Genomic DNA, 25,329 nt, shown 5'->3' with positions numbered 1-25,329 from the left:
TCATTTACCCCTCCTATCAAGGATTGCGGTGTTACGAGACAGCTGGTTGTTTTCCATTTATTGTTCCTATGGATTGGCACTAAGGGTGCTTCAGGAAACCTTGGATTATATACCACAGACTAGCACCAAGGATGCCAAAAGGAACTCCTGGAATACATACCACAGACTGGTAATATCCCACGCTGCACAATATTACCCTTGGGACATTAAGGAGGGTGTCCTATTCCAGTAATTTATTGATGAGAACTATTTTCAGTTGTGCTATTGTATTTGATTCATGAATTCAATCGATACTTAATAGCTATATTCCACAGTTGTATCACTGCCTATCAGGCGATTTATCTATTTATCTGAATATTTCTGACAGTTTTACATCTATTTTTTCTATTTATTTCATTTATTGTTATGTGGATGTATGTCTAATTAAATGTCAATTATTTTTTAATTACAACCGTTCATCTTGGCATATTTATTTACTATTTACCATTTATTTGTTTATTGCCTATATATTTTTAGCGCTGGTTTTTATATTATTGACAACAGCCGTGACGTTGCTGACTTTGTTGATGTCCAGTAAATCTAGTGTTTCAAGGTTGTGGACAACTCACAGCAAATCCAGGTCATTGTCACCGAAACTGAAGGGGAAATGCAAAGCAACCAACTGAACTGACAAACCATTATGAAAAAATGCTATTTGCCCTGATAAAGCAACCAAGGTCTTGCAAAGAGATGTAGCAGGTGGTGGCGTGCTGTTGGTTTCTCCCACTTTTGTGGCGCAGTCTTCTAGAAGTGGGGAGAAGAGCAGCTAAATGGTGGAATAGAGTAGTCCTCATTCTAGCACCCTGCACCTATCACAAACCTTGGAGTTCCTCTTTCTACTTCAGGGTCCATAGGGTTCCACAGGATACCTTGGGGTATAGGTGTGACGTCAGTCGCAGGGCACCAAAGAGTTAAGCTTTCAGCCTCCCAGGATGCACTAGGTCCCCCTCCTATACCCCGCCCCCGGGCCAAGGCACCTCAGTTTAGTTTGGTGCCCGGCCGGAGTCGGGTGCACCTGTTGGAGTGGGGGCTAGAAGAGCCCCTGAAGCTTATTCTTCATGCAGCTGTGGCTGCACAACTGGATGTACAGCATGGACAGTCAGTCCTGACGTCCATGCTGTCTTCCCTACACCCCGCCGGTACCAGAACGCCGGTACTGATCCGGGGATGCTGGTGGGCGTCTGGGGTCACAGCTAGCGGTGACCCCAGATGCTCCGGACCATGGCCGGATTCAAGGGGGACAGAGGTAAGCAGCGGGGTCCCGCGGTGGGTCCCCGCTGATCACATGGTCCTAAGTCCCCAGGCAGGGGGCTCCCTGGGGACTGGCTGCAGCGTGGAGCCAGGCGACCAACCTGCGCTTCCACTACCCCCTGGGACAGCGGACCGCAGCAGAGCGGTAGCGCTGCGGCGTCCCAGGGGTTAAATGCATGCCAGGGGAGCGCGCCTTCCCTGTCTCACAGCCGGCGCCTCCCCCGCTGCACACAGCCCACTCTGCATGCTGCCGACTGGTCCTGTGGCAGCGCTCCTCCCCCAGGCCAGCCTCCTCTCTGCTCCTCGGCGGCCATCTTCTCCAGAACGCATGGTGAACGCTGCTGGAAGCGCTGGAAGGAAGCATCGTGGTCTGGGTCCCCCCGCATACCTCTCCTCCGCTGTGTCAGGTCTGTGTATGCAGCGCTGTGTCCTACCAGGCCCTGTGTCTGTGTAGTTGAGTGATCAGCGCTGTTAGTGCAGGAATTGTTATTTCTCTGCATTGTATGTGACTGTGCTAGCGCTGCTGCCTGTAATCTTTTCTTCATCTAAACTGTCAGCTTTATTACTGTCCCTGTTCTTTCTGCTAAAGCCCTTGCGGTGCGGTGCTGCAGGGTGGTCTCTCGCCTATTTAATACTTAATTGGTGAGAGAGGTCACATACGTGGTGCCATCATGTCTGAAAGTGATTTTCCCCTCCGGCTACAGTGTACCACGTGCAAAGTACCGTTAGCGGAGGGGGAGGGTAGCGCGGAGGGCCTTTGCCGGCAGTGTTTGTCCATGGCGCGGCCTATTACGGTTACAGCACCGGTACAGGAGCCGCCCTGGGCTTGTTTCGCTCAGGCGTTAACAGCTTTAGTGGGCCAGTTAGCTCCGCAGCCCGCGTTTACTCCGATGGGTTTGTCCCAGCAGTCTGTGGTGTCGTCACCCATGCAGGGGTTCCCACGACAATTGGTGGTACCCCACAGTCTCCCTATTTCCCCGCTCCCGGGTTCTCAGGAGCCACCGTGGGTTAACTCCCTGACGAGTTCTGTACAGCACTTGTCGGATGTGTTGCAAGGGGAGTCTGTGATGCGGTCTCATAAAAGGCCGGTGGCGTCTCTGTCCGCTCCTTATGAGGATGACGAAGGGACGTCTGATGATGGGGAGATTCTAGATCCTTACGATCAGGAACCTCTCCATACTAAGGACGCTGATGCTAAGTCCAAAGTATATATTCCTGGACTTATTCGGGCGGTCCGCACAGCCTTGGTGATTGAGGACGAAGTTCCCCCAGCGGCTAAATCTAAGTATGCCTTTTTCAAAGATGTGAAGGGCGATGCCACAGTCTTTCCTCTTTCGGGTCAGTTGGTGGACCATTTAGAGGAGGCGTGGAAACAACCTGGCAAAAGATACCAGCCGCAGAGACGCCTGGCGGTGGCTTATCCGTTCGCGGATAATTATTTTGCGAAGTGGGAATCCCCTCCACAGGTGGATTCTCACGTGACCCGTCTTGTCCGTAGTGCCACATTGCCGATGCCATCCATGTCCTCCCTTAAGGATGCTACGGACCGCAAGGTAGAAATCTGCCTGAAGTCCGCTTATTCCCTTGCAGGGGGGGCAGCACGGCCGGCTATGGCCATTTGCTGGGTTGCCAGAGCGATGGAGCGCTGGGCGGATTCATTAGAGGCTTCTTTTGAATCCGACTGTCCGGCCGATCAGGCGGAGTTGATTGGCAATCTCCGTGATTCGGCCACCTACATCAACGAGGCGGCTCTAGACATTAGTACTCTGGTGTCTAGAATTTCTTCAGCAGCGGTAGCTGCTCGTCGCACCTTGTGGCTGCGATCCTGGAAGGCGGACGCAGATTCCAAGAAAGGTCTGGAAGCGTTACCGTTTACCGGAGAAGTTCTCTTCGGTCCGGATCTGGATAAGATTGTGGCCACGCTGGCGGCAGCCAAATCTGCCTGTCTCCCGTCGGCCGCTGCTCCTTCTGGTTCGGGACCATCGTCCTTTCGGTCATCTAGGGCCCAGGGCAGGCCCAAACCACAGTCGTTTCCTCGACAGGCTGGCCCTAAGAAATCGGTCAAGCCCCGGAAGCAGGCATGGAGTACCAGACGTCCGGCCCCCAAGCCAGATGACAAGCCTGCGGCCTGACGGTCCGGGCCTCCCTTTGGGGGATCCCAGGGTGGGAGGCCGCCTGCTACAGTTCGCCCAGTGTTGGTCGACCACTACGACAGACACTTGGGTTCTGGAGGTGGTTTCTCACGGATACGCCCTCTCCTTCCGGCACAGACCCCCGGCTCGCTTCTTCACCACGGGTCTCCCATCAGACCGGAACAAGGCTACGGAGCTGCGGAAGGTATTGCACACTATGCTCCAGGCTGGAGTTATAGTGGCGGTTCCATTCTCCCAGAGGGGCCAGGGTTTCTATTCAAATCTATTTTTGGTACAGAAACCCAATGGGTCATATCGTCCGATTCTCAACCTCAAAGCACTCAACAAGTCTTTGCGGGTCCCGAAGTTTCGGATGGAGACCCTACGGTCCATCATTCTGGCGCTGGAACCTGGGGACTACTTGGTGTCATTGGACATACAGGACGCTTACCTGCATGTCCCTATTCTTTGGCGCCATCAACAGTTCCTCAGGTTCGCAATCAGCAGCGACCACTTCCAGTTTCGGGCGTTACCTTTTGGCCTGGCAACAGCACCACGTGTTTTCACCAAGGTGATGGCGGTCATGGCGGCTTCTCTGCGGCTGCAGGGAGTCCGCATGTTGCCGTATTTGGACGACCTGTTATTGGTGGCAGGATCTCCAGAGCTCCTGTTACGCCACTTGGACCTGACCATTGCACTGCTGCAACGGCACGGCTGGCTAATCAACTGGCAGAAGTCCACTCTAATCCCGTCTCGGAGGATTCTGCATCTTGGAGCCTTATTGGACTCGGGACAGCAAAGGATCTTCGTGACGGAGGACAAGATCTCTGCTTTACAGTCAAGGGTGCGCAGTTGTCTGCACAGCCGCCGGGTGTCCTTACACTCGGCGATGAGGTTACTGGGCTCCATGGTGTCGGTGTTCGACATGGTGGAATACGCCCAGTTTCACTCCAGACCTCTGCAGCACCTGATCCTGTCCAAGTGGAACGGGCTGACTCAGTCTCTGAAGTCCCAGACGATTGTGCTCACCCAGGAGGTTCGCCTGTCCCTTACGTGGTGGTTACAGACGACCCACCTCAACAAGGGACGTCCGTTCTGGGTTCCAAATTGGGTCCTGTTGACAACGGACGCCAGTCTTCGGGGCTGGGGAGCAGTTTCGGGTCCACACTTGTTCCAGGGCAGGTGGACGCCGACAGAAGCGGAGCTTCCAATAAATATCTTGGAACTCCGTGCGGTCTTCAATGCTCTCCTGCAGGCACAGCGGTTTCTCCAGGGTCGCCCGGTGCAGGTCCAGTCGGACAACGCTACCACCGTGGCCTACATAAACAGGCAAGGAGGAACTCGCAGTCGGGCGGCTCTCGTAGAGGTCTCTCGGATCCTGGTTTGGGCGGAGCGCAATCTTCCGGCCATATCAGCGGTCTTCATCCCGGGAGTGCTCAATTGGGAGGCGGACTTTCTAAGTCGCCAGGACGTTCATCCGGGGGAATGGTCCCTGCACCCGGACGTTTTTCAACTACTGGTGGACAGGTGGGGTCTTCCAGAAATCGACCTCATGGCGTCCCGGCACGACAACAAGTTGCCGGTGTACGGGTCTCGCACAAGAGACGAAGGGGCGTCTCTGGTGGATGCTCTGTCCGTCCAGTGGACGTTCCGGTTCGCATACCTGTTCCCTCCGGTCTCCCTTCTTCCACGGGTAATCCGGAAATTCAAACAGGAAGGAGGGACGCTCCTGTTGATAGCTCCCGCGTGGCCCAGACGGCACTGGTTCTCAGACCTTCAGGGTCTGTCCGTGGACATTCCTCTGCGGTTGCCGCTACGACCGGACCTTCTGTCTCAGGGTCCTTGCCTTCACCCGGACCTGACTCGGCTGTCTTTGACGGCGTGGCTGTTGAGACGGCCATGCTGAGGTCCCGGGGGTTTTCCAGCTCTGTGGTGCGTACCATGTTGCGAGCTCGGAAACCGTCTTCCGCGAGGATATACCATCGCGTGTGGCATACGTTCTTCCAGTGGTGTCGACCGAGAGGTTATGCACCGCGGGAGTTTCGTCTGTCTCGGATTCTCGCCTTCCTGCAAGCTAGACTAGATCATGGGCTTCGCCTTGCTTCTTTGAAGGTACAGGTTTCGGCCCTATCTGTCTGGTTTCACCGTAGGATTGCTACAATCCCGGATGTGCGCACCTTTATGCAGGGTGTTCTCCGCATTCAGCCGCCCTTTGTTCCACCTGTGGCGCCTTGGGATTTGGCTGTGGTCCTGAGGGCTCTCCAAGGACCGCCGTTTGAACCACTGGGCTCAGTGGATCTTAAATGGCTAACAGCTAAGACTGTTTTCCTTCTGGCCATTGCTTCGGCCAGACGTGTTTCTGAGTTAGGGGCTCTTTCTTGTAGACCCCCTTTCTTGGTTTTTTATGGGAACAGGGCAGTGCTCCGCACTCGGCCCGAGTTTCTTCCCAAAGTTGTTTCCCAGTTTCATATTAACGAGGAAATAGTTGTTCCGGCCTTTAACTCACCGGGTCTTTCCGTGGGTGAGGCCTCTTTGGATGTTGTGCGGGCCTTAAGGACTTATGTTGACCGCACTTCTTCGTTTAGGAAGTCGGACGCTTTGTTTGTCCTCTTTGGCTTCCGTAAAAAGGGTTGGCCTGCTTCAAAGCAAACTTTGGCAGCCTGGATCCGTATGGCTATTTCTGAAGCTTATCTTCATGAAGGCCTACCGGTCCCTCCTTCTCTGAAGGCTCATTCCACTAGGTCTGTGGGTCCTTCGTGGGCAGCTCGACGTGGTGCCTCGGCAGTTCAGATCTGCAAGGCTGCTACGTGGTCTTCTGTCCATACCTTCGTGAGGTATTACAGGTTTGACACCTTCGCCTCTCAGGATGCTTCCTTCGGGCGGCGGATTCTCCTTTCTGCACAGGAGCGTCCCCACCCTTAAAGGATACTGCTTTGGGACATCCCCAAGGTATCCTGTGGATACCCTATGGACCCTGAAGTAGAAAATATGAGATATGGTAAGAACTTACCCTTGTTATCTCTATTTCTACGAAGTCCATAGGGTTCCACAGGACTCCCGCCCTGTCGCACCTGTGCTGCAGATGGGCTTTGCTCTGGTCACCGGTTTTCCGTCTCCCTCTGGTGAGAATGTGATTCTTGTATGTGTCCAGATCTTTGTTCTCTCTCTTCCTTCTCCTCCTCCGGCCTATGGCTTGGTAACTAACTGAGGTGCCTTGGCCCGGGGGCGGGGTATAGGAGGGGGACCTAGTGCATCCTGGGAGGCTGAAAGCTTAACTCTTTGGTGCCCTGCGACTGACGTCACACCTATACCCCAAGGTATCCTGTGGAACCCTATGGACTTCGTAGAAATAGAGATAACAAGGGTAAGTTCTTACCATATCTCATATTTTCCAGCCTGGGGTGTCACTCTGTGCTCTGGTGCCTCTTGCACACTTTGGTTTGTTACATCAGCTGAGTGTGCTAGAAGCACCAGAACAGAGAGCGACACCACAGGCTGGAAAGAGGAACTGTACGGGTTGTGATAGGTGCATGGTACTAGAATAAAAATGAATAGAGTGATATATGCACTTTGCATCAGAACAAATGTGCCATTGTAAGTTTGGACAACAACAAGTATAATACTTTATTTATATATTAAGCCTGAAATTGGACCACCTGCCTTCTTTCACCATGCTTGAAGTAAATATCCTAGCTGCTTCTTCTGTCCTGGTCACTTCTGTCAGAGCCTGTAACGTTCCATAGCATTGTCTGTATGTTTGGCGATCATTTTCTTTTATTTTGTCTATCAAACTGGGTTGTCAGATTAAAACTCCAACAGGTCAGTTAACTTGGATACCCAACGCAGTGGTCTAGTAGGCACCACCAAAAAATGATGCCCCCTGCCACTGTGTCTTACGTGGATCTGTTCCACCGTCTCCTTGTGTGTCAATATAAGCCATTGATTGTCACCTTATGGATGTAGTCTGGATTTACAGTGTAATCCTCCATGTTCAGTAAAGGAGTTGCCTCGAACCACTGGTAGAAAGTTGATGATCACCATGGTTTCTCTTCATGACCATACATACGACTTGCAGCTGGAGTTCTGGGCTGGCTGTAAAGGCTTCATCCTTATAATTGAGCAGAACTACGCAATATCCCACTGTTTTCTTTAACTTCTCTTTGGGTTAAATATCCCTCTGTGTGACCCAATAGAGGACTGCACCACTCGTATAAGGCCAGACTTTCCCACTGTCACCTTGTATGTGTGCCCTACAGAAAGTGGAGCCAGCAGTTTTGTATATTGGATCAGTATATGTAAGAATGTGGCTTAGCAATTCCTTAGGGACCATGCATCAGTCATGTTATTGGTTCCTGGTGAATCAATAACTTTATTTTCATGAGTAAAGCTATCCTGGAATAGTCAGTCTCTGACCTGGTCTCCCTCACCCTGAGAAGGAGAACATCTCAACCTACTTTAATGGTCTGTCATGCTACAGTGTTCGTATGTGGATAAATAGCCTCGGCGTAATACCTCTCTGTTCCAGTGCAATAAGTTCTACCGTTTGGAATAATGCTATTTATTCACCTGTGACACTTACGGCATTATGACACACCTTTAGCTTGATGATGATTATGTCATTGGAAAGCTGATGTGTAATCCGATCACCCTCACCGCAAAACCACATCCACAAAGGGTTTAAGCAGCGTTCTCTGTCCCTCTCTCTCCTCACCGTGCATGACAAGTGACAAATGCCGTTTAACAGCTGCTCTTAGAAATGTCAAATGGAACTAACGCCACACTGAGGATTTCATGTATACTGTCTGTCTGCTCAGTGCCTGCGTGCTATACAACCATACGTCCGCTGGAGGATCACAGTATCATAGGCTGCCCCTACATTACACACACAGTCCCTGTACTTCAGCAATCACTTTCACTGCTCAGTGCATTGGCTGGGACCTATCAATTATACTGTATATATGGATTGCAGAGTGAGAAACAACACTTACAACTCTCATTTGCAGCCACATATAGTAGATTTTAGAACACTTTAAAGAAGATCATATTTGACAGGAGCCCAGAGACTAATGCAATAAAATTATCCAAGATCCTCTTGTGTGTGTGTGTATATATATATATATATAATCGTCTTATGTTGTTATTATATAGTTATATAGAATAACACACCGTTTTACTTCAAGGGTTTCTTTTAAGATGCTTCAACTTTATGCTCTCAGAATATGGGGGTAATTCAATTGGCTGCGATAAAGCGATAACTTGTCGCTTCCATCACACGATAATGTCGCTTATCGTGTCTATGCACACTGCTGTTTTTCACGCAATCCAATTGTCTCGTTGCGGCATTAGCGTGATAAATCTAGTTGCTTTTACCCGCGATAAGTGTTAGTAAATACAGATGAATCTGCCTGTACCACAAAAAAAGGCCAAGTGATATAGCAGGGCCGGCTCTAGGGGTGTTCGACCAGTGCGGTCACACAGGGGCGGCACCCCTCCCCAGCATCCCGATTTCAGCGGGACAGTATTGTCCCGCTGTTCCATGCGTGGGCCGAAGTGGTCAAATCTGGAGGCTGGGGTCCCCCACCGCCGCAGCTGTGTGGCGGTGCCGGACCCCTAGAGAGTGAACGGATGCGCGCGGCAACCATTCACTGACGTGAGAGGGCTGGGGGAAGCCCAGCCAGTGACTGAGTGCTGTGCTTTACCCCCAGCCTGACGTTATTTGGAGGCGTGCCATGCGGGCATGCCACCAAATAACATCACACAGGGGGTGTGGCCTATGGTAATGAGGCCACACCCCCAAATTCGCTGCTCCCGAGGTTAGGCCACTCTCTCAAGAGCCGGCACAAGGTGCTCAGAACCCTGGAGCCGGCCCTGTGATATAGGATAACAGTATATAAGTGTATTAGTGGCCCTAATAAAACTTTGGGGGTTCTTAAATTGTGTGAAATGTCTGTTATATGCCTATTTCTAATACAGACTGATAGAAAGCAAGTGTGGTGGTTTTTTTTTGGCAAAATAATCTACTTAAATTGTGGTGCATAAAAATACCTAGAAGTATATATTTGTGTCATTTAAAAACACTTTTAAAGCCTGCAATGTTAAAACCACCTGGCCCATTCATATGGCAACCCCATATACCTGTCCCACATCTATTAACCCATTTTCTTGTACTTTATCACCCCAAAAATTATTGGTCATTATTGCCTAAATGAAGCTAATTCAAAAATTTATTTTTGCCAAAATTAGTCATTAGTTTGCGATAAATGCTATGGAGAATTTGCATCCGCGAAAACCGCGGCTTATAGATTTGCGCGATAAGTATTCAGTCGCACGATAAGCCGTTTTTCCGCCGGCTAATTGATTTACCCCCCTTGTGTTGAAAATGTATAACACATATGGACATTTATAGCTATTCTCCTTTCATGGTCATTTTTTACTGGTTTAACAACTTTTAATTTCATTAAACTGGTTAAAAGGGTTCACAACCTAACGATAATTTCCTCGTCTTTAACCAAGGGGGCACCCATGCAGTGCAAGCCATTGACTCTCACCCCTCCTTCCATAACGGCTAAAACGCAACTGTGGGGCGGTGTGTCTCGGTGGCTTGTAAACCTGTGCAAACTAATGGCAGTGTTACTCCTGCAAGCTCTGAGAGAACAAATATTAATATCCACAATTCTGTCCATCCTATTAGCCCACTTAACTGCTACAGGGTATGACTTCTGCCTGGAAATGTAACATTAGTAGGCGAATTCTCTGACTATTCATAGACCTCTAGCAGAAACCCAATGCTGAATATTCACTATTTAAGTAGAACCACAATTTAAAACAATAAACTGTTTGTTTGTTGTGTTATTTTGGTTTGTGTGAAGTTGAAAACCACAATAAAGCATTGCAGACACTAGAGCTGGTTTTGGTAATTGTGTGAAAGTTAAAGTCAATATACAGTACAGTAGGGTCACTCTAAACTAATACTGTAATAAAAAAAATGTTCACTTTATATCTTGGCGTATAATTCCTGATTTTCCTCGCGGTTTTGAACAGCATAGATGAGCATGAGGTTGGTACATACAGATTCTGAAAGCAGCACCTATGAGTGCGGCGGTAAAGTGGGCGTGTACTGCTACATCTGGGGGGCGTGTCATACTTGTGATGGGCGTGTACCGCTACATCTGGGGGACGTGTCATACATGTGATGGGCGTGTACTGCTATATCTGGGGGGCGTGTCATACATGTGATGGGCGTGTACTGCTACATCTGGGGGGGTGTCATACATGTGATGGGCGTGTACTGCTACATCTGGGGGGGTGTCATACATGTGATGGGCGTGTACTGCTACATCTGGGGGGGGTGTCATACATGTGATGGGCGTGTACTGCTACATCTGGGGGACGTGTCATTCATGTGATGGGCGCATACTGCTACATCTGGGGGGGTGTCATACATGTGATGGGCGTGTACTGCTACATCTGGGGGGCGTGTCATACTTGTGATGGGCGTGTACTGCTACATCTGGGGGGCGTGTCATACTTGTGATGGGCGTGTACTGCTACATCTGGGGGGCGTGTCATACATGTGATGGGCGTGTACTGCTACATCTGGGGGGTGTGTCATAATCCTGACTTACATCCAAATGTAAATAAACCCCAAAGTATTTAGTAAGATCTATTTGTTAATGAAAACACACTGATACTTTACAGAAAATGCCATAGGGATCATTGTGCCTTATAACCAATGCAGGGAAATGATACTAATCATCCCATTTGAATGTGTACACGTCTTCTTTTTTTTTTAACATTACAGCTTCATAATGGGCGTAAAGGCGCATATCCACTACACAGTATAAATGGAAGATTGAACTTTTATGACATCGTTATCTTCCAATCGTTAATTAATCGTGCAGTGAATATTCCGGCAATGACCAGCGATGCGTGCTCCCGCTGGTCGCTATCGGCAACTGTCATCGCCTGAACCATACTGCCCAACCTGCCGATATCGTCAGGTTGTACATGTTCGGGGATGAGGAAGGGTGCCTGCACTGAATGACATATCGGTCAGTGTGGGCACTGCACAGTATAATGAACGATTGTACGATAACAATGTCGTAATCGTACAGTCTACGATTACTCGTGTAGTGGATATGCGCCTTAAGCTGCAATCAGGGAGATTGCTAGATCTTCAGGGAGTCAGGGAGATTGCTACTATTTCAGGGAGTCTCCCTGACAACAGTGAGAGTTGGCAAGTATGGGTTGGTAGCTATACGTTCTCTTGACCTCATACTCATTTCTGTCAAAGACTGCAGTCATTGTCTGCTCTATCTAGTTTGTCACTGCAGGGAAACGCAAGGAGGTCAGTGGAGTGTTAGCGCTGGCTACATACCCATGACAGACGCGTTTCGCATATGGCGTCATTGACACTTTAACACCACTGGGTAATCACCCTACAATGCGTTGTGTTGTGTGGTTTCAGATTGAAACCACTGTAGACTGTGTATGTCACTGTTGTCTTTCTGTAGTTCTGTTTATTTTTTAATGCCGTTTGCTATTGTGGAATTTGTAAATTGCCCAGACTACATCTGTGTTATCCCCTGCGTTAGACTCTGAAAATTGCATTGATATTTAAACCATGCAAAAAAAACCCAGATGTGCCTGCATGGTTTTAGCCCTAGTAAATGGACCCTCCTTTTTTTTGTTTCATCTGTAAAAAATTAAATAAAAAAGTCAATGGATTGAGGGCCCTATGTATCAAGCCGTGAAAAGCGTGGAGTAGTGGACCAGTGGAGAAGTTGCCCATAGCAACCAATCAGCTCCTATCTATTATTTTATAGGCTGTACTTGATAACTGCTACTTCAAAGCTGATTGGTTGCTATGGGCAACTTCTCCACACTTTTCACTGATTGATACATAAACCCCTTAATGAGGAAGATTGATGGGGCTTTAGCTGGTTTGGGATTGAATTGTGTAGAGTACAGGCACCATATTCCGTTCCTTAATACCTGGTAAAGCTGCAGAACGACCTTTATAAAAGGCCCAGTTAGTGGATGTGCCAGGCTGCGACCGCCAAAAGGATTGGCTCTGCTTTCTTGTTTAATAAGTATAAAAATTGAGGGGAACCATACCAGTATCTTGCTTTGTGCCCTGTGGGTTCTTAGAGGTCTATTTACTAAGCAGTGTTAGGAGACAGAGGGAAAAGTGATAAGGTACCAGCCAATCAGCTCCTAACTGTCATTTTTCAAACACAGCCTGTGAGATGACAGTTGGGAGCTGATTGGCTGGCACCTTATCACTTTCTTATCACTTTTCCCTCTGTCTCCTAACACAGCTTTGTAAATAGACCCCTTAATTTGCTATGTGTCTACCGTGTAATGCATTGTAAATGTGGCCCACTTCTCCATTAGCTGTGTGTAAACGTGTGTCGCCGTACAAAATGAATATATTTATTTGGGTTTTAATTTTGCTCTTTATATCCAATTTTTGTGCTATTCTGAAAGCTCTTCTGTTGTTTTGAAAAACTCCTAATTTTGGGTGTAATTGAGGATTGCACACGTTGCATGAAGAGTGTTAGCAGAAATGAGTCAGACCGTGCTCTGCGAGAGAGGAGGAAGTGCTTGTGGCCTGGCCTGCGTGTTTTTTTGTTTTTTTTCGCCTCTTTCTGCGTAAAACCACCATGCTGATGTCTAGAAGAGCGCTGTGTGTAGGGGAGAGCTGGCAGCTGGAGTGTGGGAAAGATAAGTGTGAGATATAGCCGAGAGCTGACATGAAACTTCAGATAAGGGCTCAACTACGCCAAGTAGTCAGCTTATTTTTTCAGAGATACTAGCCTAACGTTGCAGATCGTCTTTTTCGCATTACTAGCTGAACGTCACATAACGTCTTTTTCGAACTGCCTAACGTCTTTTTCGCATGACTAGCCGAACGTCGCATAACGTCTTTTTCAGACTGCGTAATGTCTTTTTCTCACCACACAAAGGGGGTCATTCAGACCCACTCGCGAGCGGCAGTACGCTCGCAAGTGGGTCGATGTTCCCCACTGCGCATGCGCACGACAGAGGGAGCTCCGTCGTGCGCATGCGCGAGACCCGGCGAGCGACGGGCTTTCCATCGCTCGGGGTCTCGCACCAAAGGGGGCGTGCTGTCGATGTTGATTGACAGCACGCCCCCTTTAGTGGGCGTGCCGGGGGCGTGCCTGCCAGACATCTTTTTCACATCGCATACTGGCCCTGATTCAGAGTCGGACGCTCTGACCAGAGCGCTCGCTCTGAATCAGGGCCCTCCTCCATTAAAATGGAGCATCCTCCTGGACGCTCGTATAGCTGTGGGTCACCACCCACAGCATATACGAGCGTGCAAAAAGATGGTCGCGATGGTCTTGACCATCGCGACCATCGGACTTGCGAGGGAAGCCCTGCGGTCGGGTTTCCCAGCCGCAAGGCCAGGAGTGATTTTGGCTCTATCAGAGCCAAAATCACTCCCACTGACATCACTAGTGATGTCAGTGGGGCCGGCTTCAGACGGTAGGCGTTCCCATGGGAACGCCTCCGTCTGGCAGGCACAACCCAGGGCACGCCCACCAAAGGGCTTATTTTCCGCTTACTGTCAGCTTATACTTGTCCCTTTACTTCTCCTACGAGCCCTACAGGTGTGTGGGGGAAGGGTGTTTCTACTGACCTCACTTATATAGATCACGTATTTGTGAGGTTCGTCACATACAGTTGTGTGCGACACAGTGCCATATTGTGGGCTGTTGTTCAACACACCGGTGAGTGCGTTTACTTCTGCCCTGTTGCCAGATATATAATATATTCTGTCATGCCAGACGAGGAGGTTGAGCGCTCAGTGGCTCCGGCGTTGGCCTCCTGCGGACGCTGTTCTGCAGGAGTGAATAGGGAGGATTTGTCACAGGATTGCCTGTGTAGTCGGTGCCAGGTGGCTCCTGGCCCATCCAGACCTTCTGTGACGCAGGAACCACCGTGGGCGATGTTTTCTCAAGTGCTGGTGTCTATTGCGGACCGTCTGTCGGTCCCGACTGCTCTCCCTACTAGGGCGTTACCCCAGCCGACCATCCCCCATTCCCCGGGTGTCCCGCAGTTATTGCGGAGTCCTCCTGGGTCTCAGTCTGTGGGTCCCTATGCGGGGTTGCCTATGTATATACAGGCTTCCCCTGTGCCGCAGCAGCCTGCGGTACCTTTTCAGGCCCCTATGGCGACTCCTCCACCCTGGGTGGATGTATTCTCCAACTCCGTGCAAAATTTGGCGGCCGCATCCTCGGCTTTTCAGTCAATGTTGCAGATTGACATGCCTTCTAGGGTTTCAAATCGCCCACTCATGGCGCGGGCGGCTCAGGTACCGGACTCAGAGGGTTCCTCAGATGATGGGGAGATCCCTGATGACACTGACTCGGACGCCTCGGTCCAGGAAATGGATACCAAGTCGTCCATTAATGTGCGAGCACTGGTTAGGGCGGTGCGAGCCATTCTTCTTATAGAGGATGAGGCACTGGCTCCTTAGTCGAAGTATCCTAGTTTCAAAAAAACTAAGGTGGCTTCTGCGGTGTTTCCCCTGTCGGATCAGTTGACGGATCATATGGCGGTAGCTTGGCAGGCGCCCAGTAAGAGATTCCTTCCTCAGAAGTGGTTGGTTTCTAATTATCCCTTCCCTGAGGCACATTGTAAAAAATGGGAAACTCCACCGGCGGTGGATTCCCATGTCACCCGTTTAATAAGGAGCTCTACTTTGCCATTACCGTCTATATCCTCGCTGAAGGATCCCACGGATAGGAAAGTTGAGACTTGCTTAAAGTCTATTTACTCCTTCTCCGGGGCGGTGGCCTGACCGTCCATGGCCATCTCCTGGGTGGCCAAGGCCATTGAGGGGTGGGCCAATGCATTGGAAGATACCTTCCCGGACGACGCTCCGGATGTCCAGAGGGCGTTGTTGGGTCAGATGAGGGACGCTGCTTCTTACATTGGGGAAGCCTCTTTAGATGCTAGTTTGCTGACTTCGCGTGTATCGGCTGCAGCGGTGTCTGCCCGCCGATCCTTATGGTTGCGGTCCTGGAGAGCGGACTCTGATTCAAAGAAAGGCCTGGAAGCCTTACCTTTCAATGGGGAATTACTATTTGGTCCGGACTTGGACAAAATAGTGGATACCCTGGCTAAATCCAAGTCGGCTTTCCTCCCTTCGGCGGCACTGCCTGCTAAGGTTCGGAGTTCGGCGTTTCGTTCCTTTCGGGTTCAGGGTAAGGCAAAAGGTTACTGCCTCTAAACCCAAGAAGCAAGCCTGGAGTGCTCGGCGCCCTTCTTCCAAGCAGGAAGATAAACCTGCGGCCTGATGGGACGGGCCTCCCTCTGGGGGACCTCAGAGTGGGAGGCCGACTCCTTCGATTTGCCCAGTGCTGGCACAATACCACCACGGATGCCTGGGTTCGAGAAGTGGTCTCCCAGGGGTACGCCCTGTCTTTTCGGCACAGACCACCCCACCAGTTTTTCTGCACGAGTCCTTCTCAGGACAAGACCAAGGCGTTACAGATTCAGGAGGCTATAGAGTCCTTGCTGAAAGCAGGGGTCATTGTTCCCGTTCCTCAATTACAACGAGGAATGGGGTACTATTCTTCTCTGTTTCTGGTGCGGAAACCCAATGGTTCTCATCGCTCTATCCTCAACTTGAAGTCTCTGAACAAATTCCTCAGAGTTCCCAAGTTCAGGATGGAAACGTTACGTTCCATCATTCTGGCGATGGAACCGGGGGATTACATGGTGTCCCTGGATATCCAGGACGCCTACCTCCATGTTCCGATAGCACCTTCGCACCAGCGGTATCTGAAGTTCGCTATCCTTCAACACCACTATCAGTTCCGGGCGCTACCCTTTGGTCTCTCCACGGCACCGAGGGTGTTCACGAAGATTATGGCGGTCATGGCCGCACATCTTCGGAACCAGAATGTACGGCTGCTGCCGTATCTGGACGACCTCCTGTTGCTGGCGAGCTCCCCGGAGGTACTGCTTCAACATCTCCACCTGACGATCGCTTGCCTGCAAGCACACGGGTGGTTGATAAATTGGAAAAAGTCCTCCCTGATTCCATCACAGCGGATGGTTCATTTGGGAGCCCTGCTGGATTCGCGTCAGCAAAGGATCTTCCTGACTCCGGAGAAGGTCGCCTCCCTACAGCTGCGGATACGCAGTTGCCTGAGCAGTTGCCGCCTGTCGGTCCATTCGGCTATGAGAGTTCTGGGCTCCATGGTGTCGACATTCGACATGGTGGAATTTGCCCAGTTCCATTCCCGGCCCCTGCAGGGGCTGATTCTATCGGAATGGAACGGGTTACCTCACCGGATCCGCTCTCAGGTGCAGGTGTTATCTCCGGACGTTCGGCAATCTTTGGCTTGGTGGCTTCAGACAGCTCATCTGGTCGAGGGGCGCCCCTTTTGGATCCCGGACTGGGTCCTGCTCACGACGGATGCCAGTCTCCGGGGTTGGGGGGCAGTGACCAGCTCATTGTCTCTCCAGGGTCGTTGGTCTGCGGAAGAAGCTCTTCTTTCCATCAACATCCTGGAACTGCGGGCAGTATACAGGGCCCTGCAGTCGTCCGGCCCCGCTCTTCAGGGAAGGGCGGTACAGGTGCAGTCCGACAACGCCACCACGGTGGCGTATATCGACCACCAAGGAGGAACTCGCAGTCGGGCAGCGATGTCGGAGGTGTCTCGCATCCTGACTTGGGCAGAGGGTCACATTCCAGCGATCTCGGCGGTCTTCATCCCCGGAATCCTCAATTGGGAAGCGGACTTCCTCAGCCGTCACGGCGTGCATCACGGGGAATGGTCGCTTCACCCAGAGGTGTTTCAGCTACTCGTGGACCGGTGGGGACTGCCGGAGCTGGACTTGATGGCCTCCCGTCACAATCACAAGTTGCCCGTTTACGGGTCAAGGACAAGAGACGCAGGCGCAAGTCTGGTGGACGCGCTGTCGGTGAAATGGATGTTTCACCTGGCGTATCTGTTTCCTCCAATATCCCTACTTCCTCGGGTTCTGCGGAAATTCAAGCAGGACGGCGGTACGCTCGTGCTGGTAGCTCCGGCGTGGCCCAGACGTCCTTGGTACTCCGATCTCAGAAGCCTCTCCATCGATGCTCCGTACCTTCTTCCTCAGCGTCGGGACCTGTTGTCTCAGGGGCCCTGCCTTTACCCGGATCTGGGTCGGCTGTCTTTGACGGCGTGGCTCTTGAGATAGCCGTCTTGAGGTCTCGGGGCTTCTCCAGTTTGGTTATTGGTACCATGCTCAGGGCACGCAAGCCTGCTTCAGCACGGATTTATCACAGGGTGTGGCACACTTACTTTCAGTGGTGTGAGTCCAGACATTATGATCCTCAGGTGTTCCGAGTTTCTAGGATCTTGGAATTTCTTCAATCAGGATTGGACCTCGGCTTACGCCTTGCATCTCTGAAGGTTCGTGTGTCCGCCTTGTCCGTGTGGTTTCAACGGCGGATTGCAATACTGCCGGATGTTCACACCTTTTTCCAAGGTGTTCTCAGGATCCAGCCTCCCTTTGTGCCTCCTGTGGCTCCTTGGGACTTGGCGGTGGTTCTACGGGTCCTGCAGGGTCCTCCGTTTGAGCCTCTTGAGTCGGTGGAGCTCAAGTGGCTGACATTTAAGACTGTTTTTCTCCTGGCAATTGCTTCGGCCAGGAGGGTGTCTGAATTGGGGGCGCTTTCCTGTCGCCCTCCTTTCCTGATTTTTCACCAGGACAGAGCGGTGCTCCGCACTCGTCCTGAGTTTTTGCCCAAAGTGGTCTCGAAGTTCCACATTAATCAGGAACTTGTTGTGCCAGCTTTTCAGTCCCCTGATCTTTCAGCTGGTGAGACTTCCTTAGATGTGGTCCGGGCGCTTTGAACTTATGTGGACCGGACGGCTTCGGTTAGGAAGTCTGATTCCTTGTTTATCCTCTTTTGTTTTCACAAGAGGGGTGGCCTGCCAACAAACAAACGTTAGCCCGTTGGCTTCGTTCCGTTATTTGTGAGGCTTATGCACAGGAGGGTTTACCTGTGCCAGCCTCTGTTAAGGCTCATTCCACTCGTTCTGTGGGTCCCTCTTGGGCTGCTAGACGTGGCGCCTCTGCTGTTCAGCTGTGTAAGGCGGCCACTTGGTCTTCAATTCAAACGTTTTTGAGGTTCTATGCATTTGACACCTTCGCCTCTCAGGATGCATCCTTTGGGCACCGGGTGCTCCTTTCAGCACAGGAGCGTCCCCGCCCTTAGTTGAACTGCTTTGGGACATCCCCAAGGTCAACCCTGTGGACCCCCTATGGACCCTGAAGTAGAAAACAAGAGATATGGTAAGAACTTACCTTTGTTATCTCTGTTTCTACGAAGTCCATAGGGTCCACAGGGCGCCCGTCCTGACGCACCTGGCTTCATATGGGCTGTGTGGCTGGTCACCGGTTTTCCGTCTCCCATTTCTGTGAGTATGGTTTCTTGTGTGTTCCAGTCTTCCTTCTCTCTGTTCCATATTCTCCTCTGGCCTAGGCTGCTTACCAACTGAGGTGCCTGTGGCTCGGGGGCGGGGTATAGGGGAGGACCCAAGTGCATCCTGGGAGCTAAAAGCTTAACTGTGTGGTGCCCATGGATCCTGATCCAGCTATAACCCCAAGGTCAACCCTGTGGATCCTATGGACTTCGTAGAAACAGAGATAACAAAGGTAAGTTCTTTCCATATCTCTTGTTATCCCCGAACAGAACATTGCCACTGTCTATATACCAAAACATAGTAGTGGACAATATGTGCCAAGTACATTGCAATAACAGGGATGTAGTCACCATCCCGGTGGTTGGGATAGGGGCACACAGAATATCGGTGCTGGAATCCCGACAGTAGTATGAATCCCTGCTCCAGAATCCCGACCACCGGGACTAGAGTTAGGCTGTGAGGGTGGGGTGGGGGGGGGGGGGTAGGGTTAGACTGCGGGAGGGAAGGAATAGGGTTAGACTGCGGGAGGGAAGGGGAGGGATAGGGTTAGGTTTAGGCTGTGGCAAAGGTGGGTTAGGGAGAGGGTTAGGACACTCACCTAATCGTGTTGGGTCTCTGACTATCGGGATGCTGCTGTTGGTATACTGAACGCCAGGATCACTTACCCAAACCCAATAGAAACGGTACCTCCAATGCTTTATAAATTGTCGCCGACATTGCAGAGTTGCTGCTGATTGTGGCTAATAATTCCCATGTGCTTTGTGTTTCAGGTTCTCCCTCGGTGATGCCTATCGTCCCTTACATGAAACTGCCGTACTGGTAGAAGATATTGTTCACACCCAGCTCATCAATATGGTAAAAGACATTTGTATCATGTCCTGTTATTTGTAAGCAGATGTCGCCGGTATCCTGCTGTTTGAGCAGCGTTATGTCTGCAAGTGGCTTTTGCTACCGTAGTGAACACCAAATGTAAACCAGAGTGCCGCGTACGGTCTGCCAGAAGATCCTTACTGCGGCGCTTATTGCAGGAACCAGATCTTTGTTTGCTCGCTGTAGCTTTTATTGGGTACAACAGGTAACATTGTATCACATCAGCCACAATCAGGGCAGATGTGAGGTATAACTATTCATACACAGTTTCAAACAATTCATGTATTTCGGGGTTTGCATGCATGAGTTTATATATACAGTGTGTGCGTGTGTCTGTGTGTGTGTATATATATGTGTGTATATCTATATTATATATATATATATATATATATATATACACATACACAGTGGGTAAAATAAGTATTGAACACATCATTACCAAGGTGTCACACAAGAAACATCTCATGATGGGTAAAAGCAAAGAGCTCTCTCAAGACCTTCGCAACCTTATTGTTACAAAACATACTGACGGCATTGGTTACAGAAGGATTTCTAAACTTCTGAATGCTCCAGTGAGCACTGTTGGGGCCTTAATCCGGAAGTGGAAAGAACATCATTTCATCATAAAAAAGCCACAACCGGGTGCTCCTTGCAATATTTCTGAAAGAGGAGTGAAATAAATTAAGAGTTGTCCAAGAGCCAAGGACCACTTGTGGAGAGCTTCAGAAAGACCTGGAATTAGCAGGTACAATCGTTTCAAAGAAAACAATAAGTAATGCTCTCAACCGCCATGGCCTGTATGCACGCTCACCACGCAAGACTCCATTGTTGTAGAAAAAGCATGTTGAAGCTCGTTTAAAGTTTGCTGTACAGCATCTGGACAAGCCCTGTGAAATACTGGGAGAATATAGGCCCTCATTCAGAGCGGCTCGTTAGCGGCAGTACGCTCGTTCCGAGCGATGTTTGCACATCTGCGCATGCGTACGGTTTTTAGTACGCATGCGCGAACCAGTCAGTGCGGCCAAAAATCGTTTGTACGCTATATAGCGAGTGCCTGCTATTTTGAGTGACAGAATGAGGCGTATGTGGGTGGTAACAGGGGAAGGTGCTTGAAAATGGGGAGTGGAGATCCGAACGCAGGCGTGCTTAAAGGTCAAAACGGGCGTATTATGGGTGTGCATAATTAATACAGCAGCGTCATTGACCACGTCACTGGGTTATTTTATAGCCAGAACTGCTCGCAAATTTGTGGTAGCAAACACCAACCACAAGAATAGCGAGCAGTTCATACGCTGGTCGATGTACTCGATTAATCTAATAAATAGCGGACATGACGTATGGTGCGAGCGGCCAGGGGGCGTTTTTAACAAATAAACGAGCGTATGTTTTGCTCGCTCGTTCAGACTTAGAGGTGTGAACAGACTGCAATTTGCGAACGGATCATTTGAATAGCCACCCCTTGTTTTTGAACGAACGACCGCAAATAGCGAACGGCTCTGAATGAGGGCCATAGTCTGGTCAGATGAGACCAAAATTTAACTCTTTGGATGCCATAATACACACCATGTTTCAAGGAGAAATGGCATTGCACATCACCCCATAAACACCATACCAACAGTGAAGTTTGGAGGTGGGAACATCATGGTGTGGGGCTGTTTTTGAGCATACGGTCCTGGCATACATCATGTAATTGAAAAATGTACCAAGACATTCTTGATATAAATCTGTTGCCATCTACCAGGATGCTGAAGATGAAACGAGGGTGGACATTTCAGCAAAACAATGATCCCAAACACACAGCCAAGGACACTCTCAAAGAAAGAAAATAAAGCTGCTAGAATGGCCCAGCCAATCCCCTGACTTGAATCCAATTGAAAATCTATGAAAAGAACTAAAGATCAGAGGGCCTGATCCGGCTCCGACGTGTGCATGTGTGAGACCCGGCTAGCGACGGGCGCACCGTCGCTTCATCTCTCGCACCAAAAGGGGGCGGCTGTCGATTTTGATCGACAGCTCGCACTGTTTTGGAGGCGGGCGGGGGGGGGGGGGGTTGCTTCACAAACGGAGGCGTTCCCAAGCGAACGTCTGCCGTTTGTGGGCGGCCCCACTGACATCACAAGGGTCTCGTCGCAAGCCGCGATGGTCTTGACCATCGCGACCATCATCCTGGCCGCTCGCATTAGCTGTGGGTTGCACCCACAGCTATGCGAGCGGCCAGGAGGTCGCGCAAAAAAAAAAAACGCACCCTGATTCAGAGTGAGCACTCTTTCAGAGCGTCCGGCTCAGAATCAGGCCCAGAGTTCATAGAAGAGGCCACGGAACCTTCAAGAGTTGAAGACTGTGTAGACGAATGGGCCAAACTCGCACCTGAGCAATGCATGCGACTAGTTTCTCCATACAGGAGGCGTCTTGAAGCCGTCATTACCAACAAAGGCTTCTGTACAAAGTATTAAATACATTTCAGTAAGCATGTTCAATACTTTTTCCTGTCTCATGTCACATTATTACACATAACCTAATTTATGGACATCTATGGTTTGATTTCTTTGTATGTATGGATTGCATGGGTTGTTGCTGACATTTGGTGAAACATTCATTACAATAGCCCCATTACAAATATGTTTACTGAGAAAAAATGGTGATGTGTTCAATACTAATTTTACCCGCTGCATATGAATAAAAATTGTATTTATTTATATTTTCATTTTAGTTGCTAGAACCAATATATAAAGCATTTGCATATTGAAGCGCAACTTTATAAACCTCCTGCAATAACAATCCGTTAAGGCCTTATTATCCTCAAATATTCTATTCCATTTCTCTCCATAGCGCAGGTGATCCGCTGGCACAGCAGAGATAAGTATATCACTGTCCGCACTGGCTGATCCCCACCCGTTCTTCTAGGAAGACATGTAGAGCTTCCTGTGGCCCAAGTGTTTATGTACTATCCAGATTGGATAAATAAAATATCAGACGTTTTCTTAACCTATCACCCTCTAAGCCTGTGCAGGGAAATAAAAGGCATTTCTCATGGAGGATTCTCATTTGGGGTGACATCTCCTAACCCTAAACAAGAAGTAGGCAAGTGGATAGGGATGTAAGGGAGAAGAGACAGGACAGCAGGCAGACAAATTGCTTTTTTAACCTACTGCCTGGGGCTCTAGACAGTCCTTTGGAGTAGAGGAAGTGAAAGTGCTTTTAATAACTCATTGTTCTGACCTCTGATTGAACAGGAGGAAGCTCTTAAATCAAATCTGCGTGTGCTCTTTTTCTATGGCACATGCTTGGGATAAATTAAAGAGTCTTCTTTCAAAATCTTACAGAGAGAGAACCATTTTTATCTTTTAGGGATTAATTACTTTTGCTTTAGTATTTTCTCTTTATATACAGAGTTAAATACTCCTCTTTGTGTCTACATTCATTCATATACACTTACCTTAATTACAGCCAGGCGAGAGTTTAGGATGACAGTCTGCCCAAGGGGTCTCCCCTCCTGCCTGTCAATGCTCCGGTTTTCATGCTTATACTGTACACAGGCATTTTTGGATGTTTTATACTTTTGTATGTGTTAATAAAAAAAACTTGCAGTAACTTTATTTAAAAAGCATTTTGGTTTATATGTTTTTGTGCCTTTTTTGATGTTGAGTCCTTGTCCATTTTCAACATGCTTCGGTTTTTATCTAATTCACCTGTGCGCTCTTATTCAGGGTGAGCTCGCACGTGATATCGTGAGCACAAGGTTAAATGGATGCTACTGTGTCAAAGATAGAATTTGCCCAATACCTTCCACTGTTAATATGTTAATAAATACCTTATGACTGCAAGATATACTAATATGCACAAAGACGCAACAGTGCACACTCAGCTGTATGCAGAAGTCTGGGCAGCTCAGTGGGGGAGTGGGACATGGAGAGTAAAGAATTAAGGGTGCCTCTATGTCAGGGGTCTTCAACCTTGGCCCTCCAGCTGCTGTGGAACTGCACATCCCAGCCATCCTGCTCTATGTCATTGAATATCTCTGGATGGATCAGCTATGCTGGAAATAGTATATTATGGAATGGCGCAAACAAATCTACACACTCTATAAACTGAAATGGCAAACTAAATAGAACTAAAATATAAGAGGAAATGATCGGTTGGTATAGGTCACCACCCCGTTTCCCTTTGTCCTAAATCCCCTCTTTGTATTTTTTTCGGATATTTTTCGTAGACGTTTCCTGATGGGATGTAGTCAGCATTTCTTCAGTCTTGTTCACGACTCGTTTTCCAGCTCAGCGTAGTACGTCTAATGAGTGTCGTCTCTGAGACAGAGCTATCCTTTTGTACAGTATTCCTTCAGGCCTCTGTGTAGCCAGTCCATTACCTGATTAAACATTAGAACAGATTGCTGATCAGCCCTAATAGCATTTGATTTCCTGGAGCATTAGAGAGGTGTAGCTGCTCTAGGTATTTCAGTGATTGCCAACTATCAGGAAACAATCACCAGGCTCTTGACTTATTCCAGACCCAAAGTTCCTCTTGAGTACCTCATTGTGTTTGACAAATGTTCCACTAGGCGCCCTGTGTTTTACCTCCCCCTGATGTGATCCCTTCTCTTCCTCTGTCTTGGTTCATTCAGATTTATTGTTGCGGACTCTATGCTACTCTTCAGAGTGCCTTCATGAATCTTGGCACAAGGGTTGATGTAACGGTGCCGGTAATGGTGATGAGTGCCGTAACTTGACAGCATTGTTGCCAATGGTACAAATTGCTTGTGGTTTTTTTTTTTTTTATATATATATATATATATTTTTAATTGCATTTTCTTTATCATTCTTCTATTTTCCTGCACTGAATTTTGTATTTTGCCACGTTGTTGTGCCGCTATCCACTTAGAGGGGGTTTGAACTAAAGCTACCTGCCTCCAACAGGGGAAGGTTGTACAGTAACTGTCCAGAGTCAGCGGTAAGTTAAAGACTGATCTATTTATCCGTTACAGTGGGAATCTAGTGAATAATAGGAGGCGTCTGTTTGCCATTCCGGATGCGTGTAAGCCTCACTGCACACGCACAGCGAATGATTTGTGATTACGCTCACGCAGGATGCACTTGCAGAGAGAGTGACAAGTAGTCAGCGTTTGGGGGGCGGTAAAAGAAGGTGGTTAGAAAAACACGTGTATCGGATCATGTAGTATGTACTTATCGGCCGCAGGTCTCAACACCGACCTCGGAATCCCGGCAAGGGACTGAAGATAGGTGCCGAAATACCAACGCCTATCTTAATCCCGACGCCAAAAGATGCCAGCCCAAACCAGGTAAGTTTGGGGTGCCCTTAGCGTTAGCCATGGGGGAGAGTTTTAGGTTTAGGGAGTGTATCAGGGTTATGTTGGGGGGGGGGTTAGGGTTAGACACCCCTAGGGGGGGAGATTAGGGCTAGGCACCCCCCCGGGAGGGTTAAGGGGAGCATATCGGGGTTAGGTTTGGGGGGGATTAGGCGCCCCTAGGGGGAGGTTAAGGTTAGGCACCCCCCCGGGAGGGTTAGATTTAGGGAGCAGTAAGAGGGGGTTAGGGTTAGGCACCCCTGGGGGGAAGTTAGGGTTA

The 25,329-nt window shown here is 49.4% G+C and overlaps 1 protein-coding gene across 1 annotated transcript in view; it reads left to right on the top strand.

Annotated features, from left to right (window-relative positions):
• Positions 1-25,329, top strand: part of SUPT3H (SPT3 homolog, SAGA and STAGA complex component) — a 534,367-nt gene that overhangs the window by 278,039 nt on the left and 230,999 nt on the right. Inside the window, exon 3 of the mRNA XM_088467258.1 lies at positions 19,651-19,735. Coding sequence (XP_088323384.1) covers positions 19,651-19,735 — 85 coding nt within the window. The remainder of the gene's footprint in view (positions 1-19,650; positions 19,736-25,329) is intronic.

Source organism: Taudactylus pleione, unplaced genomic scaffold, assembly GCF_031769625.1.
Source record: "Taudactylus pleione unplaced genomic scaffold, aTauple2 ptg000070l, whole genome shotgun sequence".
Lineage (NCBI taxonomy): Eukaryota > Metazoa > Chordata > Amphibia > Anura > Myobatrachidae > Taudactylus > Taudactylus pleione.
This window is presented reverse-complemented; position numbering and strand designations above follow the sequence as displayed.